This window comes from Oncorhynchus masou, chromosome 2, assembly GCF_036934945.1.
Source record: "Oncorhynchus masou masou isolate Uvic2021 chromosome 2, UVic_Omas_1.1, whole genome shotgun sequence".
In the NCBI taxonomy this organism is placed as follows: domain Eukaryota; kingdom Metazoa; phylum Chordata; class Actinopteri; order Salmoniformes; family Salmonidae; genus Oncorhynchus; species Oncorhynchus masou.
The window spans coordinates 24,820,479-24,847,296 of NC_088213.1; the positions used below are offsets into that span (position 1 = coordinate 24,820,479).

General features: G+C 43.4%; 1 protein-coding gene across 3 annotated transcripts in view; it reads right to left on the reverse strand.

Moving 5' to 3' along the window:
- Nucleotides 1-14,304: 14,304 nt before the first annotated feature.
- Nucleotides 14,305-26,818, reverse strand: part of LOC135557230 (ubiquitin carboxyl-terminal hydrolase CYLD-like) — a 32,011-nt gene continuing 19,497 nt past the window's right edge. Inside the window, exons 7-19 of one of the 3 annotated variants that reach the window (XM_064990438.1) lie at nucleotides 25,225-25,326; nucleotides 24,444-24,560; nucleotides 22,616-23,025; nucleotides 22,189-22,354; nucleotides 21,884-22,025; nucleotides 21,550-21,672; nucleotides 21,289-21,380; nucleotides 21,123-21,189; nucleotides 20,823-20,955; nucleotides 17,571-17,679; nucleotides 17,299-17,417; nucleotides 16,365-16,581; nucleotides 14,305-16,105 (exon numbers count right to left, since the gene is read on the reverse strand). In XM_064990438.1, coding sequence (XP_064846510.1) covers nucleotides 15,921-16,105; nucleotides 16,365-16,581; nucleotides 17,299-17,417; nucleotides 17,571-17,679; nucleotides 20,823-20,955; nucleotides 21,123-21,189; nucleotides 21,289-21,380; nucleotides 21,550-21,672; nucleotides 21,884-22,025; nucleotides 22,189-22,354; nucleotides 22,616-23,025; nucleotides 24,444-24,560; nucleotides 25,225-25,326 — 1,982 coding nt within the window. In that variant the 3' untranslated portion in view covers nucleotides 14,305-15,920. The remainder of the gene's footprint in view (nucleotides 16,106-16,364; nucleotides 16,582-17,298; nucleotides 17,418-17,570; nucleotides 17,680-20,822; nucleotides 20,956-21,122; nucleotides 21,190-21,288; nucleotides 21,381-21,549; nucleotides 21,673-21,883; nucleotides 22,026-22,188; nucleotides 22,355-22,615; nucleotides 23,026-24,443; nucleotides 24,561-25,224; nucleotides 25,327-26,818) is intronic. The other 2 variants (XM_064990443.1, XM_064990448.1) reach the window with 2 other exon arrangements.

Consider the following 26,818-nt stretch of genomic DNA (forward strand, 5'->3'; position numbering starts at 1 on the left):
CTTTCAGAAGAGAGGTTATATCGAAAGCAATTTTCCTCTTAAGGGAGCAAATTGTTCTACGGAAAATTGTAACTGCCGTCACTCTGGGATGATTGGCAGTGTGTTTGGTGTGTTTGGTTGTTGGCAGACAGGAATGAAGGGGGGAGGAAGAAAAAGGCACAGTGCATATTAAAAAAATGTGTTGTGAAAAACAAGTGTGAAATTTCACACACTCCCTAGACCGGATGAAAATGGCTGCTGTTTTTCCAGGTGGGCTTAGATGGAGCGGTGGAAATCTAACGCATGTACTGTATGTACACAGGTTTAGAGAGAGGAAATGCAGTGTGTTCTATAGTCTACTTTATAGGGGGAGGGAGAGAGAGCGAGAGAGAGAGAAGAGCCCCTCCAGATGCACATTCATTGAGTAGGCTCCACAGTGGGTCATCAGAATAATAAAGACTAGCCTTTTTCTCTGTGTTTCACAGATTTGTAAGGATCAAGAGGATTTGTTTCCGCTGGCAACCTTCCAGTCACCTGAGACAAAGGAGAAAATGGGAGGGAAAGGGACCTTTGGATTTCAGAAATGCTCTTAAACTGTCCCCTAACCAATACAAATCCCACTAAAAGACAGTTCCTTGTAGTCACTTGAAGAAGGTGTGAAAGTGTAAAACTAACCCCAACCCTAGCTTCATGTCTACATCCTGGTTCAACTCTAACCCTAGCTTCATGTCTACATCCTGGTTCAACTCTAACCCTAGCTTCATGTCCACATCCTGGTTCAACTCTAACCCTCAGCCACAACCCTAACCCTGGCCCTCAACCACAACCCTAACCCTCAACCACAACCCTAACCCTGGCCCTCAACTACAACCCTAACCCTCAACCACAACCCTAACCCTAACCCTCAACCACAACCCTAACCCTGGCCCTCAGCCACAACCCTAACCCTCAGCCACAACCCTAACCCTCAGCCACAACCCTAACCCTCAGCCACAACCCTAACCCTAACCCTTAGCCACAACCCTAACCCTAAGCCACAACCCTAACCCTCAGCCACAACCCTAACCCTCAGCCACAACCCTAACCCTAACCCTCAGCCACAACCCTAACCCTCAGCCACAACCCTAACCCTCAGCCACAACCCTAACCCTGTTGGAGTTGTCTGTTCTGTTGTCCCCACCCTACCTATCTCTCTCTTTCTTTCTCTGTCTCTCTGGCACACAGCTCTCGTCCCTGCCTCTGTCTTTCTTTCAGTCTCTGCTAGGTTTTTTATTTCTTTCTATTTAACCCTTATTTTACCAGGTAAGTTCTCATTTATAGCAACAACCTGGGAAATAGTTACAGGGGGGAGGAGGGGGTTGAATGAGCCAATTGTAAGCTGGGGATGATTAAGTGACAGTGATGGTATGAGGGCCAAATTAACACCCCTACTCTTACGATAAGTGCTATGAGATCTTTAGTGTACACAGAAAGTCAGGACCCCTGTTTAACATCCCATCTGAAAGACATGCCACCTACTGGACCTCCAACACCACTTCCAGCAGCATCTGGTCTCCCATCTAGGGACCAAACAGGAGCAACCCTGCTCAGCTTCAGAAGCAAGCCAGCCGTGGGATGCAGGGTGGTATGTTGCTGGATGCTGCCCTGCCTCTCTTGGTCTCTCTGGCACACAGCTCTCCCCCTGCCCTGCCTTCCCCTGCCCTGCCTCTCTTTGTCTCTCTGGCACACAGCTCTCCCCCTGCCCCGCCTTCCCCTGCCCTGCCTCTGTCTGTCTTTCTTTCTTTCTTTCGTTCTTTCTGTCTGTCTCTGCTCTGCTGCCCTGCCTCTCTTGGTCTCTATGGTACACAGCTCTATCCCTGCCCTGCCTCTCTCTCTGCTCTGCTCTGCTCCCAGCATTTGCCCTGCCTCTCTGTCTATCTGGCACCCAGCTCTCCCCTGGGCCCTTGAGCCAACAGGTCCCTGCTGCAGCTAATTGCCCAGACCAGACACTGACATGTCTCTTATTATGGACATAATGAATTATGAAAGTGACTGAGCAGTCGTCGTCGTCCCCCACTCATCCTCCTCCCTCACACCCCTCAATAAACATGTTTGTTTTGGGTCTGGCTCAACCTCATCCATTAATGTTATTGTTTTCCCTAAACATTACATTGATTCAATTTAACACCAATCAATTTGAAATGGTTCTGACATTCAGATATGACCTTAAAACGAGGCGATCTAAGAACTATGATTAGGATTAAACTTTCAGCTAATGAGGTGATTTCTCTTCCTGGAAGTGCATCAGACAAGACCCAACAGGAATGGTCAGTAGAAATTTGATCAATTATTGCAAACTGAACAGGTTTAACTTGATTACCCCTTTGCACCCGCTAATTTGTGTAATTAATAACCCTGTTTCGACCGGGACAAAGCAGTTTATTAATATCAATCTATATCTGTGCTCCTTAATGAAATGGCATGGGCAGGTCATCCGTTAGGCAGGTAATGTCATAATCAATGGTGCCAAAGACACATGTTAATTAATACCATTATTAATTGTTACAGTTATAGTTGAACGCTACACGCTGTCAGCTCCTTTGTCCTATTATGTATGGCAATCAGCGGATTGGAAATGGCAACGTAATTAACCATTCAGACAGGCAGCGCTGGGAATCCAAATGAGACGGTATCAGCTCTGACAGCTGGCAGGCGGAGCGCTGCACATACTGGGCGTCGAACAAAACCAGCATTATCCACTGACCCGGGAACAACAGGAAAAGGGATGTATCGCAAACTAATAAATACATTCACAGTAGCCGGCCTGCCATATCACACAAAGGCCTGATGAAATGCCTGCTTGATGCTTTTGTGTGGGTACAAGCAGTGCATATGCATTGGCTGTGCGTTTGGGTGGTGTAGACCTTCAGCCTGGCTTCAGAGCCTTACGAAATATACTTCACGTATTTCTGAGCACCTCCAAGATGTATGATACCTACTAATGATCTAGTTACATCAGACAGAAACAAAAGTAGGTAGGTTAGTCAGGCAGGAAGGGTTGGCGTAATTCGTGACAGTCTAGCAATCCAAAGGTGTCAAAGCTAACCCTTCCCCAACTCTTATTCCAAAGTTAAGGCTCTATAGAGCTTGACAGCTTGTAGCCTAGAACCCTGAAATAAGTTACCTCTTGTTCGTTCAGCCATACATATGGGACTGAATGGGGAAAGTATAGGGTTTGAAATTAACGCTGAAAATAAGGTCCGAGGCTTAGGAGATTTATATACGTTTTGTTCTATGAGATAATAGCAGTCAGTTAACATGACCATTGTGTGATTTATGTTTTTTATTACTACATAAATTCTTCAAAATTCACAAAAAGAGATGTTAGCTTATAAGTTTTCCTCATGGGCTTTGTCCAACGAACCATGGTGGAGTTAGTGCCCACAAAAAGACACCATTACCATTTCTCTCTATTCAATCCTCATTGCAGAATTAAGCGTGATTGAAATTTAAAAGCAATGTTCCCGCTTTAAAGGAGACTGCATTCAAGGTAAACGCTGCATTAATCAATCGGAAATTACCTTTACACTTTTAAATCGCAGAATCTGTAATGCTTCAGCTTTACTCAAAAAATATATAATTATTTAAACATCTAAATGCATGAATTTAGTGCACTTTGAGATGAACATTGAGAGAAAAGAATATTGAGAGATTAGATCTTTTTCAGGTAACTTCACTTTACCACCTGCCACAGCAGACACTCCACTACTCAATTCCAGTGGCTACTGTGGGTACTCTCTACTCTGGAACACATACAGTACCAGTCAAAAGTTTGGAAACACCTACTCATTCCAGGGTTTTTCTTTATTTTTTACTATTTTCTACATTGTAGAAAAATAGTGAAGGCATCAAAACTATGAAATAAAGTGTTATAAAATACATTTTGATTTGTTTATTTGAGATTCTTCAAAGTAGCCACCCTTTGATGACAGCTTTGCACACTCGTGGCATTCTCTCAACAAGGAATACATTTCCAATAACACTTGTGCCTTGTAAAAAGTGAATTTGTGAAATGAATGCGTTTGAGCCAATCAGTTGTGTTGTAACAAGGTAGGGGTGGTATACAGAAGACAGCCCTATTTGGTAAAACACCAAGTCCATATTATGGCAAGAACAGCTCAAATAAGCAGAGAGAAACGACAGTCCATCGTTACTTTAAGACATGGAGGTCAGTCAATTCCGAAAATTTCAAGACCTTTGAATGTTTCTTCAAGTGCTCTCGCAAAAACCATCAATCGCTATGATGAAACTACCTCTCATGAGGACCGCCACAGGAAAGGAAAACCCAGAGTTTCCTCTGCTGCAGAGGATAAATTCATTCGAGTTACCAGCCTCAGAAATTGCAGCCCAAATAAATGTTTCACAGAGTTCAAGTTAAAGACACATCTCAACATCAACTGTTCAGAGGAGACTGCGTGAATCAGGCCATCGTGGTCAAATTGCTGCAATAAAACCACTACTAAAGGACACCAATAAGAAGAGACTTGTTTGGGCCAAGAAATGGACATTAGACCAGTGGAAATCTGTCCTTTGTTCTGATTAATCCAAATTTGAGATTTTTGGTTCGAACCGCAGTGTCTTCGTGAGACTCAGAGGAGGGGAACGGATGATCTACGCATGTGTGGTTCCCACCGTGAAGCATGGAGGAGGAGGTGTGATGGTGCTTTGTTGGTGACACTGTCTGTGATTTATTGAGAATTCCAGGCACACTTAACAGCATTCTGCAGCGATATGCCATCCCATCTGTTTTGTGCTTAGTGGGACTATCATTTGTCTTTCAAGAGGGCAATGACTCAACACACCTCCAGACTGTGTAAGGGCTATTTGACCAAGGAGGAGAGTGATGGAGTGCTGCATCAGATGACCTGTCCTCCACAATCACCCAACCTCAACCCAATTGAGATGGTTTGGAATGAGTTGGACCGCAGAATGAAGGAAAAGCAGCCAACAAGTGCTCCGCATATGTGGGAACTCCTTCAAGACTGTTGGAAAAGCATTCCAGGTGAAGCTGGTTGAGAGAATGCCAAGAGTGTGCAACACTGTCATCAAGGCAAAGGAACTGCTACTTTGTATAATATATATTTTGGTTTGCTTAACACTTTTTTTGGTCACTACATGATTCCATATGTGTTATTTCATAGTTTTGACTCTGACCTGTCCAATGAGCCAAACTGATTAAAGATTCCCAAACTCACACTCTCTCTCTCTCTTAAGCTGCTAGAGAGAGACAGTCTACTGTCTGCATCTCTCAATCGCGTTCTCTGTGTTGTCTGTTGCTGTCTCTTAGTATTCGATGTTGCTGTCTCTTGTCTACCCTCACTCGTCTTGGTTGTAAAAAGTTTAAAAGGAAACATTTGTTTTAATAGTAATTTCACAGGCTTTTTCACCTCAATTGCAATTCTTTGTAAACCATGTTTTACTTCTTCACTGTCTGTATTTCACCTGTTATAATTTGTGCAAATAAATACGACTAATTACAATCTATAGAGCAGCTTGAAGTGATACAGTCTGTGTGCTCCACCCACCTCTGTTCTCTATAGAGAAGCTTGAAGTGAAACAGTCTACTGTGTGCTCAAACCACCTCTGTTCTCTCTCCATCTGCCCTCTTCTGTCACTTTGTCTGTGTCTTGTCTGTTGCTGTCTCAGGTTCTTGTTTGTTACCATCTCCTTTGTCCATCTTCTTCTGTTATGGCCTGTTCTGTTCTTCTGGTGTCTCTCTCCATCATATCCTACTCTTCTGTTGCTGTCTCTCTGTCTTGTCTGGAGTCTCTCTCCATCATATCCTACACTTCTATTGTGTTCTCTGTATCTTGTCTAGTGTCTCTCTCCCTCACCTACTCTTCTTGTCTGGTGTGTCTCTTGACTTGGGATAGCCTAGCTATCCAAGGGCTAGTTAGGGGCCGTCAATAAATTACACAATTAAATGAAACAATATTTTCATGTTGCACACCTTTTAGTTTAATCACTAAAAGCTTTTAATATTTGTATATTATTGTCTACAATTTATAGTTAGTTTTAGGTTTTTCAGTCATTGAAATTTGGAGCTATTGGAATCTTAACATATTGTCCCATGTACATTGTGTAATTTACCTATGGTCCCTAATTAGCCCCATAGGGATATCCAAAGTCAACCCAAATATATTACAGGCATTATGATCGTGTCCTGTGCAGCTGCACTCCTAGTTGATGATTACTTGTGTGCTGCCAGCTGTGGACAGGACTGAAACAAACCCAACCTTAATTTAAGTTGTGATGCAGTCACAACCACAACTCTTACAAAACTCAGTATTGGACGAGACAGACTACGGCCCTGCTCAGTCATGTGAAATCCGTAGATTAAGGCCCATGGCTGTGCCCCTTGCCCAGTCATGTGAAACCCATAGATTAGGGCCTAATGAATTTAATTAAATTGACTGATTTTCTTGTACGAACTGTTACTCAGTAAAACTGTTGAAATTGTTGCGTTTATATATTTTTTTAGTCTAGAATTTATGCCATTTCGCAGATGCTTTTATCGAAAGAGATTTACAGTCATAGATGCATCCATTTTACATTGGGATTGAATCCACAATCCTGGCGTTGCAAGCCCCATGCTCTACCAACTGAGCCATGCAATGAAATGCTTACTTGCAGGTTAACCTCGCATTAATGCAACAATAGAAAAAGTAAATAGCTAAGTGAATAGAAAGAGTTATAAAAATAAAATATAATAATTTCACCAATTTAATACATTTTTATAAATAGTTACATAGCCAACATGGAAATAAGACATTTATTTATTTTTATTTAACTAGGCAAGTCAGATAAAAACAAATTCTTATTTTAAAATGACGGCAAACCCCGGCCACATCCTCCCCTACCCGGATGATGCTGGGCCAATTGTGTCCCACCATGTGGGACTCCCGATCCCGGTCGGTTGTGATACAGCACGGGATCAAACCAGGGTTTTTAGTGACTGAGATGCAGTGCCTTAGACCGCTGCGCCACTCGGGAGCATAAGATACATGATACAAGAATGTTTACCGGTAGAATGGACAGGTTATAAGACCTCTATGATTAGTTTCCTTTTGTCAGTTCTACCACCTCAACATTGCTAATTTAAACAGGGTTAACTATAATGTTGTAGTAAAGTTCAGCTTCAGTCCATAGGGGGGGACTGTCAGAAGATGCAGTGCCTTCGGAAAGTATTCAGACCACTTGATTTTTTCTACATTTTGATATGTTAAAGCCTTATTTTAAAATCTATTAAATAGATTTTCCCCCTCATCAATCTACACACAATACCCTATAATGACAAAGCTGGATGGTTGTATGGGGAGTGTCACTGCACAGCTATTTTCAGGTCTCTCCAGAGATGTTTGATCAGGTTCAAGTCCGGGCTCTGGCTGGGCCACTCAAGGACATTCAGAGACTTGTCCTGAAGCCACTCCTGTGTTGTCTTGGCTGTGTGCTTGGGGTCGTTGTCCTATTGGAAGGTGAACCGTCACCCCAGTCTGAGGTCCTGAGTGCTCTGGAGCAGGTTTTCGTCAAAGATCTTTCTATACTTTGCAGATTGATCCCAGTCCCTGCCAGTCCCTGCCAGTCCCTGCCGCTGAAAAACATCCCCACAGCATGATGCTGCCACTACCATGCTTCACCGTAGAGATGGTGCCAGGTTTCCTCCAGACGTGAGGCTTGGCATTCAGGCCAAAAAGTTCAATCTTGGTTTCATTAGACCAGAGAATCTTGTTTCTCATGGTCTGAGAGTCTTTAGGTGCCTTTTGGCCAATTCCAAGCGGGCTGTCATGCGCCTTTTACTGAGGACTGGCCACTCTACCATAAAGGCCTGTTGGTGGAGTGCTGCATAGATGGTTGTCCTTCTGGAAATTTCTCCCATTTCCACAGAAGAACTCTAGAGTTCTGTCAGAGTGACCATCGGGTTCTTAGTTACCTCCCTGACCATGTCCCTATTCCCCCAATTTCTCAGTGTGGCGAGGCGGACAGCTTTAGGAAGAGTCTTGGTGGTTCCAAACTTCTTACATTGAATAATGACGGAGGCCACTGTGTTCTTGGGGACCTTCAATGCTGCATACATTTTTTGGTACCCTCCCCAAATCTGTGCCTCGAAACAATCCTGTCTCGGAGTTCTACGAACAATTTCTTTGACCTCATGGCTTGGGTTTTCCACTGACAAGCACTTTCAACTGTGGGACCTTACCTAGACAGGTGTGTGCCTTTTCAAATAAATGTCCAATCAATTGAATTTACCACAGGAGGACTCCAATCAAGTTGTAGAATCTAGCTACTGAAACAAAACCCATTGAATACACTCGCTGGAAATAAACACTTTTCCTCACTTGTTTACTTATATCAACTCTCCTTTGCTTGCCCATTCACTGAATATACTGTTAAATAACTGACTGACACCCAATAGATTAAGGATGCTGAACTCTAGCGCTAGCATGATGTGTGGTTTTGGAAACTCAAACTGAAAATGTAAAAAAAAATATAAAATACCATTTTTTTACCATCAAAAGGTTCGGGGCAAGACCATAAACATCCGGGGTTGAAGCCCAGAACCCCAGGCCTAATGTTGCCACTGCCCTTAAGCCAATTCCCCTAACTTTAGTTTTTTTTTTAGTTCATCTAACCTTTGTAGTTTGTTCCCCTAACCTGCAACGTAAATTCTCCCCATAATTCTGCTTTGTTGTTATCACACAACAAACAACCTAGTTTCAGATAAAGACGTGCAATACTAAGTGCACCCAATATTTCGTATGATACTATACGTTCTCTAATTCGTATTATATTTTGTACAACCGCTATTCCATTCATAACGTAACGTAACATATCATATGAAAGGTCACCATAGATTTATGTACAGAATAATATGAATTGCCCTGAGACAACATTGCATACTTTGTCTGTCCCCATCCCCCTTCATTAATTAAGGATCGGACCCATTTTTTAAAAATTGTTCACCTAAAATGACATACCCACATCTAACTGCCTGTAGCTCAGGACCTGAAGCAAGGATATGCATAGGAAACACTTTGAAGTTTGTGGAAATGTGAAATTCATGTATGAGAATATAACACATCAGATCTGACAAAAGATAATACAAAGAAAAAAACATGTGTTTTCTATTTTTTTGTCCCATCATCTTTGAAATGCAAGAGAAATGCCATTATATGATTTAGGAGTCTAGGCACAATTTTTATTTTGGCCAAGAGATGACAGCAGTATATGAGCAACGTTTTAGACTGAACTATTGCATTACTGTTCAAAATGTTGTATCAAGTCTGCCCAAATGTGCTTAATTGGTTTATTGATACATTTTCAAGTACATAACTGTGCACTCTCCTCAAACAATAGCATGGTATTCTTTCACTGTAATATCTACTGTAAATTGGACAGTGCAGTTAGATTACCAAGAATTTAAGCTTTCTGCCCATTTAAGACATGTCTATGTCCTGGGAAATGTTCTTGTTACTTACAACATCATGCTAATCACATTAGTGCATGTTAGCTCCACCGTCCCGCGGAGGGGACATGATCTTAATACTGAAAAAAGGGCTTTTCTCTTTTCTGAAATGATCACACTCATTTCTCTTCTTTACACCTCTCTGAGAGCAGGGCCAAGTTCTCCTGGGTTCTCAGAGACTGTTATTGGTAAACATCCAGACAGGCAGATACTCTCTCACAGATCTGTTTTAAACAGAGTAGTTCTAACCTGCCCTCCTCTGCACCCCCCATATGACATGTACTTCTTAGAAGTATCATCCTGGAATGTGTATAGTCAGAGGCCACCATACAACCCAAACAACAGGTATTTTGTGTCCATATTGCTTCAGTTAAGACCAAAGGCCAATCACTCAGCATGTGCTTTGCTGATGTTGTGATGTCGGATGTCTTGGCTCTTGGTATTTGCAGAGGGTCAACTGTAAATAGCACATTTAAAAGCTCTGTAAAAAAAAATAAAAAAAAATAAACAAATAAAAAAATCCAATCAGGTTTCAATCAGAGCTCTAATGTTATTGATACCATTGAAACTAGTTCTGGAATGAACAATCTGATCATTGTTTGGTTTTTAATCATTAACCTTTGCATGACCCTCAGTATATTTAAGCAATAAGGCCCAAGCAGGTGTGGTATTTGGCCAGTATACCACGGCTAAGACCTGTTGTTATGCACAACACAATACTGAGTGCTCGGACACAGCCCTTAGCCGTGGTATATTGGCCATATATCACAAACCCCCGAGATGCCAAATTGCTATTATAAACTGGTTACCAACATAATTAGAGCAGTAAATGTTTTTTTTCATACCCATGGTATACGGTCTGATTTTATTTTTATTTTTTTTTCACCTTTATTTAACCAGGTAGGCTAGTTGAGAACAAGTTCTCATTTACAACTGCGACCTGGCCAAGATAAAGCATAGCAGTGTGAACAGACAACACAGAGTTACACATGGAGTAAACAATAAACAAGTCAATAATACCACGGCTTTCAGCCAATCAGCATTCGGCGCTCCAACCACCCAGTTTATAATGATTGATCATGACCAATGTTATTTGGAATGGAAAGTGAATTTGACATGAGGAGGCACTGTTCAGGGCACCTGTGCTATATTAGAAATGGTATAGAAACTCTGAGTTTCTCCTATCCAACATGCATTATACCCCATACAGCAGACAGATGGTATTGGTGCAAACGTCTTCCAGGAACAGTAAGACAAGATTGAGAAAGTGGGTGGCTGAGGGCTAAAACACACACACATAATGGTGTGGCTATAAGGACTATCGGAGCTGACCTTTGTATTTTATTCTTATTTTTTGCACCGTCTCTGTGCACTCACAGGGCCCTACACTCTATGCACACTGATACTCCCAACACACAAAACACTCACTCCCATCATATGTATACCTTTACACTGACTCTATATCCTGATGCCTAGTCACCTTACCCATATACATATCTACCCCTAATTATCCAGTATCCCTTCACATTGTAAATATGCTACTGGAACCGACCCTGTATATAGTATGCTTACTTACTTTATCGTGTTCTTCTTATTTCTTATCTTGTGTGTTTTTGTTCTACCTTGTTATTTTTACTATTACATTGTTATTCATTACTGCATTGTTGGGGTCAGAGCCTGGAAGAAAGGCCTTTCACTGTACTTGTGCATGTGACATTAACACTTGAAACACTCACTCATATTTAATCTGGAAAGCAGCTTGCCTGTAAACCATGCAGTGTTAAAGGTAGCAGCAGGAGGGGAATAGGCAGTACACAGGTGTGTGGGCCTACACGCACGCACACGCACCACCAGTCCCATCCCACTGCCATCGCTGCCACACCTTGCCGTCACTCCCAGCCCTCTTATCATTACAGGCCCCATACAGACCCCCAGTGGGGGCCACCGGCCCAGCGCCACACAGACCCCGGTGGGGGGCCCAGCCAGCCCCCCGTACACACACACACACACACACACACACTACAGAGCAGTGATGGGCAATAAAAACACTTCACACCTTAAGCGAAAGATACGACTTTAAATATTTTACGTACATCCTGCATATGCAATTTGCCCACACCTGGCTGTTAGGAGGAACAACATCTGGCAACGGTTGCTTTAGAGGCAATTAATTCTTCATCCGTCACTAGCATCCTCCTACTGAACATCATTTCAGAGGGGGGAGATGTTGTGTAAGCAACACAGGTATGTGAAGAGATACATACGTAAGCGAGTTCATATGTGGAGAGCAGAAGGGAGGTGTAGTACTTGACCCTCATGTTGCATCAAATAGAACAATGTTTTCCGTTACAAGATGCATGCGTCATTCCTACATCAAAACTTTGAGGTATGATTACAAACTCATTTTGGCAGGGAATAGTATTTGAATCAGATTAGAGTTGGAGTAGTTTCTCTGTGACAAAAACATGTAATTTAATTTAAGTATGAAAAATAACTGCTTCTGCAGCTGCCCATTTGAACAGGATTGCGAATGAATGGAAATTACCTTACAACACATATTTAAAATGTCTCAAAGTGATTGAAGAACTGCAGAGTTAATAGTTTCAGTTCTAAACATTAGTTTGATTGCACTGCTTTGACTTCATCAGACTGTGACCTTTAAAGCCACTAAATAAAACCCCTTATCACAATAGAGTTAAAACAGCACCTAAGTGGTATATTGAGTTAGGACTGATTGGCTTGAAATTGTTCTCTCTCAGCTCCCTTTTCATCTTTAGTGTCGGAAATCACTGTTTTCCTGTTGTCTGAATGGGCTTTTACATTTACCTTCTCTCTCCAGGCTCTGATAGGATTTCTTTGTTTACCGGCTGTCTTTCCCATGGGAATGAGACTGGATTTCAAGTGCAATGCTGAGTGTGAACCAACCATTCTGCATTCCTATGTATAGTAGACAGGCAGCAGAATCACTACCTGATGTGATGGGAGGCTGTTTACAATAAAAACCATACCGCCCATGTCTTTTTCAAGGTCCCGTGCATGGAGTAGATGTGAGAATACCAAGAACAACATCAGGCAGTCTTTGGAAAGTATAAAAAAATTAAATAACAAAATAGTCCGATATTTTAACTCGGGACTGACTATTATGAGTGAGAAAGAACAGGAAATTCAGCCATAAAAAAAAAATACTTCAAACACAACACCAAAATAAAAGTGAGAAAGTGATCCCGAGAGTGTCTATCTGGAATTCTGTTGTGTGTGACCGTACCATAAATAGACAGGGGTTGGAGAAGAATATAGCCTTGGATACGCAATGAATATTGCTTTGTTTCACTTCAATAAAACAGGACAGTAGTAAAAGCCATATTGTGTGTTTTCCAGGCTAAGTAAGTTCCAGGTCTTTCCAGAGGCCCAATCCACCAGTGTAATATTTGCTGCTGTCCAGTGGAGACTCTAGGAGGTAGACCCTGCCCCTTTCCCAGCAGCCCCAACCCAGCGGTGTTGGAGGGCCATTGGCTGTTTATCATAAACAGCCCAGCAAGGTCCATCTGCTTTGATTTTATTTAGCATTCTCCCCCAGGGCCTCTGAGCTGGAGTGAGAATAACAATACTTGAGCCCATCTGCTCCTGAAGTACCAGTCCCGGCTAAATTATCACACGCTACGAGCGGCTGGCATATGCTGTGGCATTAAGATACAAGAGGGCATTGTGGCGCCAGCTGTTGTGTTGACAAATACTTATCTGGCACTTCTGAAGTCAGCTTGCTAAGCTGGTTTCAAGTTTGACTAAAAACTAAATGGGTGTAAGGTGTGTAAGAGGGTTCCTGTGGGGGAAATGCATGTATAATACAGGCGGATTTCTCTTTGTTGCGAAGTGTCTGGGGAATTGGGTCATAGGGTATATGGAACTTAATCCCAACATACAGGCCACAGGGATAATAACAATAAAAAGCTAGTCACACAATTGGTCAAACAAACTGCCATCTTAAAACTGATCTGTCATTCTTTATTGTTAAGAATATTGCACCGAATTTGTATTTATTTCCTGGACAGCAGATGATTGACTGTGGTTTTGAAGAGGCCTAGACTGGGGCCCATATTGTAATAATCCTATGACTAAAGGCATAAACCCACTTGCTCACACATTGTCAACTGCTCAAACACCAATGAGAGACTTTTCTCAAGAGCTTGAAATGCTGCAGCCCTCACAGACAGGCACTGCAAGTCACTCACTAAGCTGGAATTGTAGCCATGCACCCGCTGGGCACACACTGGTTGAATCAACGTTGTTTCCACACCCTTTCAATAAAATACCATTTGACCACGTGGAATAAACATTGAATTGATGTCTGTGCCCAGTGAGTTATGACTAACTCAAAAAGCATACCCTTTTCCCCATTTTAACAATGATTGATCAGAGATATGTTTAAAACATGTAAAGTATTTCTGCCTTTTCCAGTAGACTGTAGTTTGAGGTGATAAAGAGAAGAAAATAGAACCTTGTGTTAATGTGCTGTCTGGGCCTCGAGCTCCCTGTCGGATCAGTGTCCAGCTGCTGTGTCTCTGCCCACGGGGAGGTTAGTCCCATCTGCACCCCGTCTCTCTGACAAACGCATCGACCAGAGCAGAATCCCCACTGTGCTGAGCCCCTGCAGAGAGACACCATGCTAATGAGACCTGCACCTCTGTGACAGGTGAGGACACGGACACACACCAGTCGTCATTAAGCTACACGACAAGCGTACCCCAATGCACTCACACTAAGATGCACAAAACAAAGCAAACTGCCAGGCACATGGCAAACATCTCCAACACACAAATAAACACTTTTCATACTTTTCAAAACAGGGGTTTTAATTTAGTTAACATTTACGAGAACAGCACTGACATTAATTTCCATCCGTTATATACGTTTTATACTTTACAGATAGATGCACAAGTCAATATTCATAGATATCCATATCAGAGACTCACAGGCTCCAGTGGAGTAAACAAAGTCCTCCTGTCTGTCTGTGACGAGCATTAAACTTCAGCAGTGCAGAAACAAGCACACACAGTAATAATGTCCCCTTTGAGGGTCCCTGGGAAAACAATCACAATGAGGCTTTGTGGAGGTTGTAATCATCTGGAAACCAGCATTGAACCTCCCAATCAGGCCTACATCATGACATTAAACTACACTACCCAGCATGCCACTGGTGGTAACATTCAGTAGTATTAATGGGACGGCATGAATCACAAGAACTCACTTCAATATCTGGTGAGAGATGGGAGGAGGAGTTCCAGATAGCTTATATTTAATATATATTTTTTAATTTTCTTCAAAAAATTTAAATACGAGAATGTAAATATATTCAGATTAAAATATAATTAGGAATATACTGTATTTTAAAGTTACTTGATTTTGAGCCACGGTTGGAGAGTTGACTGTCACAAATGTATGAAAAAGACACAAAAGGCATATACTGTTTGTCTCATCAGATAGATAAGTATTGAGAATGACAAATGCCAAGCAGGGGTTTGCTATGTCTTGAGTGCAGTTAAAAGTTTAGACATGAAATAATGTTGTTTTCTGACACACAACGCCTTGAGACTTACAAAACAGAATTTTTTTCCACAAACTGTTAATTCAAAAACACCTGCCAGGCTTTAGAGTACCTGACCTGTCCTCTGTCTGCATGGAGAACTGTCATACAGCCACCTTTACCATATATCCATTTGGAACACACACACTTTCATGAAATCTACAAGGTATAATAGGGAAATATGCCACCCAAAGTATTCTGGTTGAGCCTAATGCTATATTCGGTTGACACAAATATGCTGTTGGTGGTGGTACACATCTGGTACTAAGGAGGTCTTAAGACAAGCTGTTTAAACCGTATACATAGTTGGTTGAGGGTTTTGAACATGGCATTATTTCCACTATGAGTTGAATTATGGAGCGCTCCCATCTCTTACACTGATTAAGAAAAGCAGGACTCCCCCTGCTTTAGGTAAATGAGGTGGCCTCTGTCCTTCCATTAACATGGCTTGTTTTTGTTTCGCATGTTTGGTCAGCCGAGGCGAGCATGCCGTCCCTCTCTCTCTCCCTCTCCTCTTCCTCTTCCTCTCCACAGGAAGAGAATAATATTCAGTGGACTTCTCGTGTCTCCATCGACCGCAGTCCCCCACCACTCAGCTACGAGGCACAGGGAAGCTACTGACGTCAAGATCAGCTTGTTTTGTTGTTCACCACAGAGGGAAAACAAGAACAACAACACTTCAACAAATGCACAGTGCAAATAAGCTTTTTTCTTTTCTCTTTTATATTCTCTTCACTTTGGGCAGAGTAGACTGAGGAGACAGGGGCAGGCATTGAGGAGGTGGTGGGGACAGAGGGAGAGAGCCCTGGACTGCAGCTCTCCCGTCTGTCTGTCTGGGAGTCTCCTGCCCCAGGGGCTCTACTTGTACAGGCTCATGGTGGGGCTCTGGTACATGCACATGTAGGCGTCACACAGCAGACGGCGGGCCTGGCCCTGGATGCTCTTGGGGTCCAGGGCATGCAGCTCCTCAGGGGTCATCTTCAGATAGGCCCCCACCTCCGGACATGGAGACACCTGGGGGATGTTGAAGCCATTCTGCCCTCCTGTGGAACAACAAACACAGACAGAGCACTCAGATCTGTGGTATTAAAGCATTGACAAGTGTTCTAGTTATATTTCTATGTAATATAATTTCTGTGTGTGAATTAATCCAAAATATTTACTATGGAGCTGAATATCTATTCATAATTATGAACAATGAGACAAACGGCCAATTTCATAATAATAACTTTGTAAATGATTCAAAAATATTGCTTCCCCAACAACAACAAAAAAATATCCAATAACTTTTTCTCTCCATACCGTCGCGGTCGGCCATACTGTCGAAGAAGAGCCATGCGGAGTCTTGGTGGCCGTACTTGACGAAGGCCACGTAGTGACTGGTCTCTATACAGAGCACGGCGAACAGCTCCATCCGCTGACAAGGGTAGCTACCCTGCCGCCACACACCCTCCTGCAGTTCCTTGGGGACGGACAACTTGCCGTGGCGATGGGCCTTCCTCCTCGGGTGGAGGTGAACCTGAGGGAACACATACATGTATGACATATAATGGTTGGAAATAAGTATTTACCTATTTCTTGGAGATTTGGTCAGTATTTCTAAGCACTAGTTATAAAAATCGGTCTAATAACAGTTCTCACAGATCGATGGCAACTACAGAGTAAAGAATAAACTGGAGAATGACAAGTTTCACAATTAATTTGTTTAAAAAAATCAATTACACATAATTCACTGAGAGTTTGGCAAAAATATTCACAAATGTGCCTCAAAGTTCAAGGTAAATATTTTGTCTTCATCTATGAGTTATTTAAGCAAATAAGGTATGAGAGGGTGTTGTATATGGCCTATATACCACCATATGCACGACGCAACGCGGAGTGGCTAGATACAGCCCATGGTATTTTGGTCATATATCACAAACCACGAGGTGCCTTATTGCTATTATAAACTGATTACCAACGTAATTAGAGCATCAAAAATAAATGTTTTGTCATACTCGTGGTATACGGTCTGATATACCACGGCTGTCAGCCAATCAGCATTCAGGGCTCAAACCACCCAGTATATAATACAATTTATTAACTCAGTCATTCCTTACATGAAACTCAGTCATTCCTTAGGACTTGTCTCCCCCAAGTGGATTGTACTGGAACTACACTGCTTTACAGCTACTGCAAGTCCCTGATGAGATCCCTTAGTTTCTATGTTGGTGAAATGGCACCCTCTGTCTGTTACCTGTGTATTGCACTTTTCACAGAACTGTTTTATCTTCCCGGCAGTGATGTCACCGTCCTCGTAGCACTCCCTGCATTCATACAGAGCCAGACCCCCGCAGATTCGACACTCCCTGGGAGCTGAGAGAGAAGCACAGGGTTGAGGGTTGACTATACACACCCACACACAACCATATGTTGATGGAGAACAGTAGATTTCAGATATGGAAAACAGTTATTCAATAATGATAATCCAACTACAACCATATTCAAATAAAATAACGTTTTACTCACTGTCTTCAAGTAAGTCTGTGATGTCTAACTCCAGTGAGGGGAAGATCTTGTTGAACATCTTGAAGTCCTTCCCAAAGCGAGGCATCTGGATGATAAGGCAGGAAGGAGCCTGAACAGAGATAAGACGCATGAAGTCACCAAATCAAATGTTATTGGTCACATATATTTAGCAGATGTTATTGCGGGTGTAGCAAAATGCTTGTGCGCTCCAACAGTGCGGCAGTATCTAACAATTCACAACAATCTAAAAGTAAAAGAATGGAATTAAGAAATATCAGATAGAGCCTTGTCGGAGTGGCATTGACTAAAATACAGTAGAATAGAATACAGTATTTGCATATGAGATGAGTAAAGCAGTATGTAAACATTATTAAATTGGCTAGTGTTCCATTATTGAAGTGGCCAGTGATTCAAAGTATATGTACAGTATATAGGGTAGCAGCCTCTTTTATTTGTATTTATTTAACTAGGCAAGTCAGTTAAGAAGAAATTCTTATTTACAATGACGGCCTACCCCGGGAAAACCCTAACGGCGTTGGGCTAATTGTGCGCCGCCCTATGGGACTCCCAATCACGGCCGGTTGTGATACAGCCTGGAATCGAACCAGGATCAAAGGGAAACTTCTAGCACTGAGATGCCTTAGAGGCTCCTAAGTGGCACAGCAGTCTACGGTGCAGGGTTGAGTAACCAGGTGTAAGACTGATGGCCTTGAGATAGAAGTTGTTTTTCAGTCTCTCGGTCCCAGCATTGATGCACCTGTACTGACCTCGCCTTCCGGATGATAGCCGTGTGAACAGGTGGTTGATGTCCTTGATGATATTTTTGGTCTTCCTGTGATATCGGGTGCTGTAGGTGTCCTGGGGGGCAGGTAGTTTGCCCCCCGGTGAGTAGTTGGGCAGACCGCACCACCCTTTGGAGAGCCTTGCGGTTGTGGGCAGTGCAGTTGCAGTGCCAGGCGATGATTTTGTGAGGGTTTTAGGGGCCAAGCCAAATTTCTTTAGCCTCCTGAGGTTGAAGAGGAGCTGTTGCGCCTTCTTAACACTGTCTATGGGAGGACCATTCGTTCTGCCCCTGAACAGGCAGTTAACCCACTGTTCCTAGGCCGTCATTGAAAATAAGAATTTGTTCTTAACTGACTTGCCTGGTTAAATAAAGGTAAAATAAAAAAATATTTCCGATCGTCGGTGATGTGTACTTTTTTTTTTTACTAGGCACGTCAGTTAAGAACAAATTCTTATTTTCAATGACGGCCTAGGAATAGTGGGTTAACTGCCTGTTCAGGGGCAGAACGACAGATTTGTACCTTGTCAGCTCAGGGATTTGAACTTGCAACCTTCCGGTTACTAGTCCAACGCTCTAACCGCTATCCTGCCATCCTGCCGCCCTGCCGCCGAGCAACTTGAAGATTTCCACCTTCTCCACTGCGGTCCCGACGATGTGGATAGGAGCGTGCGCCCTCTGCTGTTTCCTGAAGTCCACAATCAGCTCTTTTTTTTTTGAGGTGAGGCTATTTTTCTGGCCCTCACCTCCTCCCTGTAAGCCGTCTCGACATTGTTGGTAATCAGGCCTACTGTTGTGTGGTCTGAAAACTTGATGATTGAGTAGGAAGAGTAGGTGTACAGGGAGTAAAGGAAGGGGCTTAGCATGCACCCTTTGGGGCCTCTGTGTTGAGGATCAGCGAAGTGAAGGTGTTGTTTCCTACCTTCACCACCTGGGGCAGTGCGTCAGGAAGTCCAGGACCCATTTGCACAGGGTGGGGTTCAGACCCAGGGCCCGAGCGAAATGATGAGCTTGGATGGTACTATGGTTTTGAATGCTGAGCTATAGTCAATGAACAGCATTCTTACATAGGTATTCCTCTTGTCTCGATGTGATAGGGCAGTGTGCAGTGTTGTGCGATTGCATCGTCTGTGGACCTATTGGGGCAGTAAGCAAATGGGAGTGGGTCCAGGGTGACAGGTAAGGTAGAGGTGATATGATCCTTGACTAGTCTCTCCAAGCACTTCATGATGACAGGCATTTAGTTCAGTTACATTTGCTTTCTTGGGTACAGGAACATTGGTGGACATCTTCAAGCATGTGGGGACAGCAGACTGGGAGGGGTAGAGATTGAATGTCCGTAAACACTCCAGCAAACTGGTCTGCGCATGCTCTGAGGACGCGGCTTGGGATGCCGTCTGGGCAGCCTTGCGAGGGTTAACACGCTTAAATGTCTTATTCATGTCGGCCACGAAGAACAAGAGCCCACAGTCCTTGGTAGCGGGGCCATGTCGGTGGCACTGTGTTATCCTCAAAGCAGGCGAAGATGGTGTTTAGCCTGTCCGGAAGCAACACAGTGTAGTCTGTTATTGTCTGTAGACCCTGCCACATACATCTCGTGTCCGAGCCGTTGAATTGCGACGCCACTGTCTCTGTACTGACATTTTGCCTGTTTGATTGCCTTATGGAGGGAATAACTACACTGTTTGTATTCGGCCATATTCCAAGTCACTTTACCCTGGTTAAATGCGGTGGTTTGCGCTTTCATTTTTGCCCTGAGCTCATCTACTTTATTATCCAGAGACTGAACATTAGCGAGTAATATAAGCAGTGGATGGTGTGCACGCCTCCTGAGTCGGACGAGAATTCCACTCTGAATACCTCTTCTCCGCCGGTGGTGATTTGGAACAGGCTCTGGAATAAGTTAAATTGCCCTGGGGGGTACGAACAAAAGATCCAATTTGGGAAAGTCGTATTCCTGGCCATAATGCTGGCGAGTTACCACCGTTCCGATATCCAAAAGTATTTATGGCTGTATGTAATAACACCTCCAAAAATTCTGGGCTAATAACATAATAAATAACAGACAAAAAAAACAAAATACTGCAAAGTTGCTTTGGAGCTAGGAGCAGAGCTGTCATATCTGTCAGCACCATCTTACCTTACTGAGGAACAGCCGTTACATAACAAACAAATCCGGGATATAAAGCACTTGATTGGTGACAGTAGAGCAAACAACATCCAACTTAAATTCCACAAAAGAGAACTGTGTGTTTTCTACAAGCTACTAATCCTGCCAATTTCCCATAGTAGCTCAGCCTTTCATTGATTAACTCAGCTAATCATTAGAATTGATAGTCAAGTTGACTCTCCCTTCATGCTCCTAGAATGAATTGCTTCTTGATTGCAATCAGCAAATGATTCACCCCTGAGCAACACAACCACTGACAGACAGTCAGCCGGCCAGAAAGACATACAGACAGACAAGTCACCTCAGCAAACTTGAGGTCACTGTTGATGAAGGACCACTCTAAGAGCTGCTGGCTGGTTGGCACGCCCACTTTGTCCTTCTTATCCATGAAGATCTGGTAGAAGTAGCAGTCCTGAACCTTCTGACCTGCCGACCTAGACACAAACAGGATATCATGTGTAATACATTAGAAATCATACTCATTTGAGCTCAGATTAGATGTATGTCTAAATATTCTTAAATGTATATACTATTAGCAGAAAGAGTTCAGAAAAGCAATATCAAGAAGATATGTTGAGGAGTATGTTTAATGTAGACTGACCTCAGCTTGAGTAAGGGGTCCACCCTCAATATGTGATGGAACAGAATATTGAGGAACTCCTCAGGATCTGTTAGGTGAACATTGAGTTAATAACACTTCGAACAAGTTCATGATATGTATAACAAAACCCCAACACTTGAATATTTTGATAAAAGGCATTAGACACCTTTTTCTTCAGACGTGAACCCTGAGGCAGCTTCTACCTTCTCCAGTATCCTTCTGAGCTTCATCACTTTAGTGGCACACACATAGCCATGTCTACCAAGACAAATAAAATAGACAAGACAAATCTCAGTTATGATAATTGGCTGGGTCTAGAAAACTAATTAAAGTGCTTATAGATGACATGTTAAGCATTGGTTTGCCACATGACATTACACTGAATGAATGTGTCTGAACAAAACACGAAGAGCAGTTTCCTACTGACATGCGCAGGGGGTTAACTATCTCTGTGCGTAGCAGCTCCTGTGTCTCTCGGTAATACTCGACGTCAGTCTTGGACCTCGGCCTCAGCAGAACTGTGTCCAGGACTGAGCTGAAGGAAAAGAGGCTAAAGAGGGGAAAGGAGGGAAAGAGGAAAAAAAACATGATGCCAAAAATATACATTTATTTTCCCTGTTGAGACTAAAAAGCTCTCATGTTTCACATTTGACTACACTGGGCCTTTAACTACAGTGACATATGAAAGAGGAGGTTAAGAACTCTATAATAATACACGCAAGGAAGAAGTGAAAACTCAGATCTCTTTTCTATGTCCTCACCAGAAGAGTGTGGAGTCCAGGTAGCAGGAGTTGTAGTGTCCCTGGATACCTTTCTTCTTGCCCACCATGATGTCTAGACCGTCATTCTCAGTGCGTGGAGGAGTGTTCTCATGCACCACCTCACTCAGATAACCCCCGAAAGCTGGACAGACACAAACAGTGAAGTTTAAGTTGACAATCCTGGGCCGGACTGCTTAGCTGGGTGGAAATGTCCCTGTATAGCCTTTACCCGTCCAGTCCTAGGGAGTACCTAGGGGTCAATTTGTAATTCAGCGCAGGACTGACTGGTGACACCAGTGACTCACCGATAGAGTTGCATCTCTCGATGGGGTTGGAGGAGTGGTGTAGGGAGGGGAAACGGGAGTCAGGCCGGCAGCATTTCAGCTTCACAAACAGGGCCTTCTTGGGCGCGCAGCTGAAGTAGCGGGTACCTTGAAAGGTGCCATCTGTACAGCCAACACACTCTTCCTCCTGAGAGAGCAGAACCAGACAAGGCCATCATGATGTTGAGTGCAGTTACCTGTATGCTATTACACCAAACATATAGCTAGTAATGATAGTGGATTTGGATGATTCTACCATTCAATTTACCAAATGTTGGTTTCTCTGAAGTTTTCCTTAAATTCTTAGTTCACTTGTTGTGACAATGTTATTGGGAAAAACATAAGACAAAACAGCCAGGTCTCAGAGGCGACAGAGACAATCCTTCCAGTCAGTGTAATGATCGCTCACCAGCTCCAGGCCAGCCAGTGGCTCTGGTAGTCCCGGGGGCAGGCCCACCCAGCGGATGACCCCACACAGGGGCGGGTTCTCCTTCACCTCCACCAGGGACCCCACCTCCAGACCAGGCACACCCCCACCCCCGCGAGAGCTGGGAGGTGAGGGGGGCTGCGGAGAGGGAGGGGTAGGGGACGGGGGCTCTGGCATCTGCATCTGCTCTCCCATCACTGACTGCACGGAGAGGGAGAGGGGTCCATGGCTCATGCTGCCATTGGGCCCCGTCTTACGGCTTAGGCTGAAGGGCAGGGAATGGAACTTGTTGTCATTGGACAAGGAAGCAGAGGGCGGGGCCCTGGTAGGAGGTGTGGCTTCATTGAAGTCAGGGGGCGTGTCTGTGAGGGATTTGGCAGGGTCCTCCCCGACTGCAGAGGAAAACAACAATCAATTTTCACTGCAGCAGACATTACACTGACAGAGAGCATCTAGAATTGTCGACTCATCAGATATTAATTTGACTTTTTTGCCAACGTTGTGAATAGGGAGTGTGCAGGTGGGGTCACAGCTTCATATCAGCATTAGCAAACCAAATGGAACCTTGGCTTATAAACACTTTCACTGTAAAGTGGTACACATTTTTACATTCACTGTAAACACAACCACAAAATGTACCTTGTGTGACAAGGACTTTATTTACCTCCCATGGGAGTTGAAAAATGTAAATATTTGTGTCACTGTGAGAATGTGTCGAGAAAATCTAAATGCCTCCAGATGGAGACAGCCACAGAATAATCCAGAAGAGATGAGTCATAAGAGACATAAGATCACGTCACCAATGGAAAATATCACGTCACCAAAGGAAAGTACAAAACACCATCAAATATGAATATGATGGACCTGAACATATGGGTAAGAAGGCAGTGATGAAAAACAAAACAGAGGAAACAGCTGTGACAGGACTTCTCTCATTCCTGCGACATAGAGGAGTCATCTCCACTGGGTCTTCCTCACCCTAGAGTCCACTGATAGCTCCATAACTTTACACACAGGCTTTACATCACTCAATCATTTTCAATCCCTTGGTTTCACTTGTGTAATTATCCATTCATCACCACCACGGTGTAAGGAACATGATCTTTGACCCCATGTAAACTACCTACCTAAACTACCCCACACTATCGCCAATGAAACATATCCACATGACCTCACTTAAACCAAGTACTGAAGGCTTACAGGAAACTATCAGGAATAAAGTACAGTACTTTACCTAATTTAATTATTCTGAGGGAGAAAAAAAATGCAAGACATTATTAAAAGCCTTTTTGTGATTTGATAAAGACCATGCCACAACAATTACACCATGCAGTTGGACCGCACAGTTAATGGGAATGAGTAGATAGAGGACTCTCAGTGAAAGGTGTTGATCAGGGCCGGGACAATACCAGTATCACGATACTAGTTAGTATTGTGGCAAGGAAACAAAACACAAAGCGGATTTAACTTCTTTAGAAAAACAATAATCATTATTTTGTCATTCAGTCACATGTATTTATTTTCCCAGCTATAGAACACACTATTTTACATACAGCAGGTATTTTAAAAAGGACCAAAAGAGTTAGATCTGCTTCATGTTTTTATTTTTGCCATGGAAAAAATATCTAGATACTGGTATCGTCACAGCCCTAGTCTTGATAGCAAGCTTTTTTAATCAAGTTAAAGATCAAACACATTCTTTATTTGTTCACTGATTGGTAAATGAATACTGTAGAACAACCATGCATAAACAAGACCCTGCTATCAAGACAGATGGGAGTTTCACTACTGTATCTTGCTGGGGCTTTACCTTCATCAATGTACCATGTGCTTTTGGATTTGGCCTGGACTGGGTGGTCAACAGAGCTGCCATTTAAAGTATAATACAACTCTGACTTGCTTCTACTCCCACACTGAAGACCTAAGCCTGGAGATAACACAAGTCAACAGAGAAACAGAAAGCAGGTGTGTGTTTGCTGCAGTGGAGCCTGCTGGGGGGAGAATGGCTCATAATAGCAGCTGGAATGGAGTAAATGGAATGGTATCAACCCTAGAAAACCAGGTTTTTCATACCATTCCATTTGCTCCATTGCAGCCATTCTTATGAGGCGTTCTTTAATGACAGCAGGATAGGTGGGGAGAGGAGGGAGAGTGAAAGGCATAGAGAGAGGGAACGGGAGGCAGATCGTCAGCACACTAAGCATGTCTATGGCCATGCAAGGAACAATGGTTCAGTAACTCTCACTACTCCACACCATTCACATCAGCTCTTGAATCCAAATGGACCATTCACATCAGCTCTGGAATCCAAATGGACCATTCACATCAGCTCTGGAATCCAAATGGACCATTCACATCAGCTCTGGAATCCAAATGGACCATTCACATCAGCTCTGGAATCCAAATGGACCATTCACGCAAATCTGGCAAAACTTCAATTTTCCAAAATTGAGTCATCATGCCTCATTGATATGATTTCCCTCACAACATTCCAATGACAGAAACCTCAACCAATATCACATCAGCACACTAACCCCATGTAAAGTGTTATAGTGTTAGCTAGTACATGCACTTGAAGCCAACAGCAGTACCTTTGCTCTTTGGTTTGCTTTGGCCAGAGGAGGACTTGTCACTGCTGCTGCTTCTGGGGGTAAAACTGTGCTTCTGCAGCCTCTGGTCCTGCATGGAGTACTCTGCAAACAAACAGTTCAGTATAACAACAGTGTGGAACAACACTGATATAATATAAAAATAAATATATCCCATTTAGCAGACGCTTTTGTCCAAAGCGACTTACAAGTCGGCTGGGGCCACTACTTTTACATATGGGTGGTCCTAGCGGGAATCGAACCCACGACGCTTGGCGTTGCAAGCGCCATGCTCTACCGACTGAGCCATACCCATCCCCCCGTGCTAAAACCCTACAGTGCACAGCCGTGTGTCTTGTTGCAGGTGCTGGCAGATATATATATATATATATACAGTGAGGGGAAAAAAGTATTTGATCCCCTGCTGATTTTGTATGTTTGCCCACTGACAAAGAAATTATCAGTCTATAACAAACAAAAATCCAGAAAGAAACATGAAATATGTTATAAATTGATTTGCATTTTAATGAGGGAAATAAGTATTAGACCTCCTCTCAATCAGAAAGATTTCTGGCTACCAGGTGTCTTTTATACAGATAACGAGCTGAGATTAGGAGCACACTCTTAAAGGGAGTGCTCATAATCTCAGCTTGTTACCTGTATAAAAGACACCTGTCCACAGACGCAATCAATCAATCAGATTCCAAACTCTCCACTATTGCCAAGACCAAATAGCTCTCCAAGGATGTCAGGGACAAGATTGTAGACCGACACAAGGCTGGAGTGGGCTACAAGACCATCGCCAAGCAGCTTGGTGAGAAGGTGACAACAGTTGGTGCGATTATTCACAAATGGAAGAAACACAAAATAACTGTCAATCTCCCTCAGCCTGGGGCTCCATGCAAGATCTCACCTCGTGGAGTTGCAATGATCATGAGGAATCAGCCCAGAACTACACGGGAGGATCTCGTCAATGATCTCAAGGCAGCTGGGATCATAGTCACCAAGAAAACAATTGGTAACACACTACGCCGTGAAGGACTGAAATCCTGCAGCGCCTGCAAGGTCCCCCTGCTCAAGAAAGCACATATACATGCCCGTATGAAGTTTGCCAATGAACATCTGAATGATTCAGAGGACAACTGGGTGAAAGTGTTGTGGTCAGAGGAGACCAAAATGGAGCTCTTTGGCATCAACTCAACTCGCCGTGTTTGGAGGAGGAGGAATGCTGCCTATGACCCCAAGAACACTGTCCCCACCGTCAAATATGGAGGTGGAAACATTATGCTTTGGGGGTGTTTTTCTGGGGACTGGACAACTTCACCGCATCAAAGGGACGATGGACGGGGCCCTGTACCGTCAAATCTGGGGTGAGAACCTCCTTCCCTCAGCCAGGGCATTGAAAATGGGTCGTGGGTGGGTATTCCAGCATGCCAATGACCCAAAACACACGGCCAAGGCAACAAAGGAGTGGCTCAAGAAGAAGCACATTAAGGTCCTGGAGTGGCCTAGCCAGTCTCCAGACCTTAATCCCATAGAAAATCTGTGGAGGGAGCTGAAGGTTCGAGTTGCCAAAAGTCAGCCTCGAAACATTAAT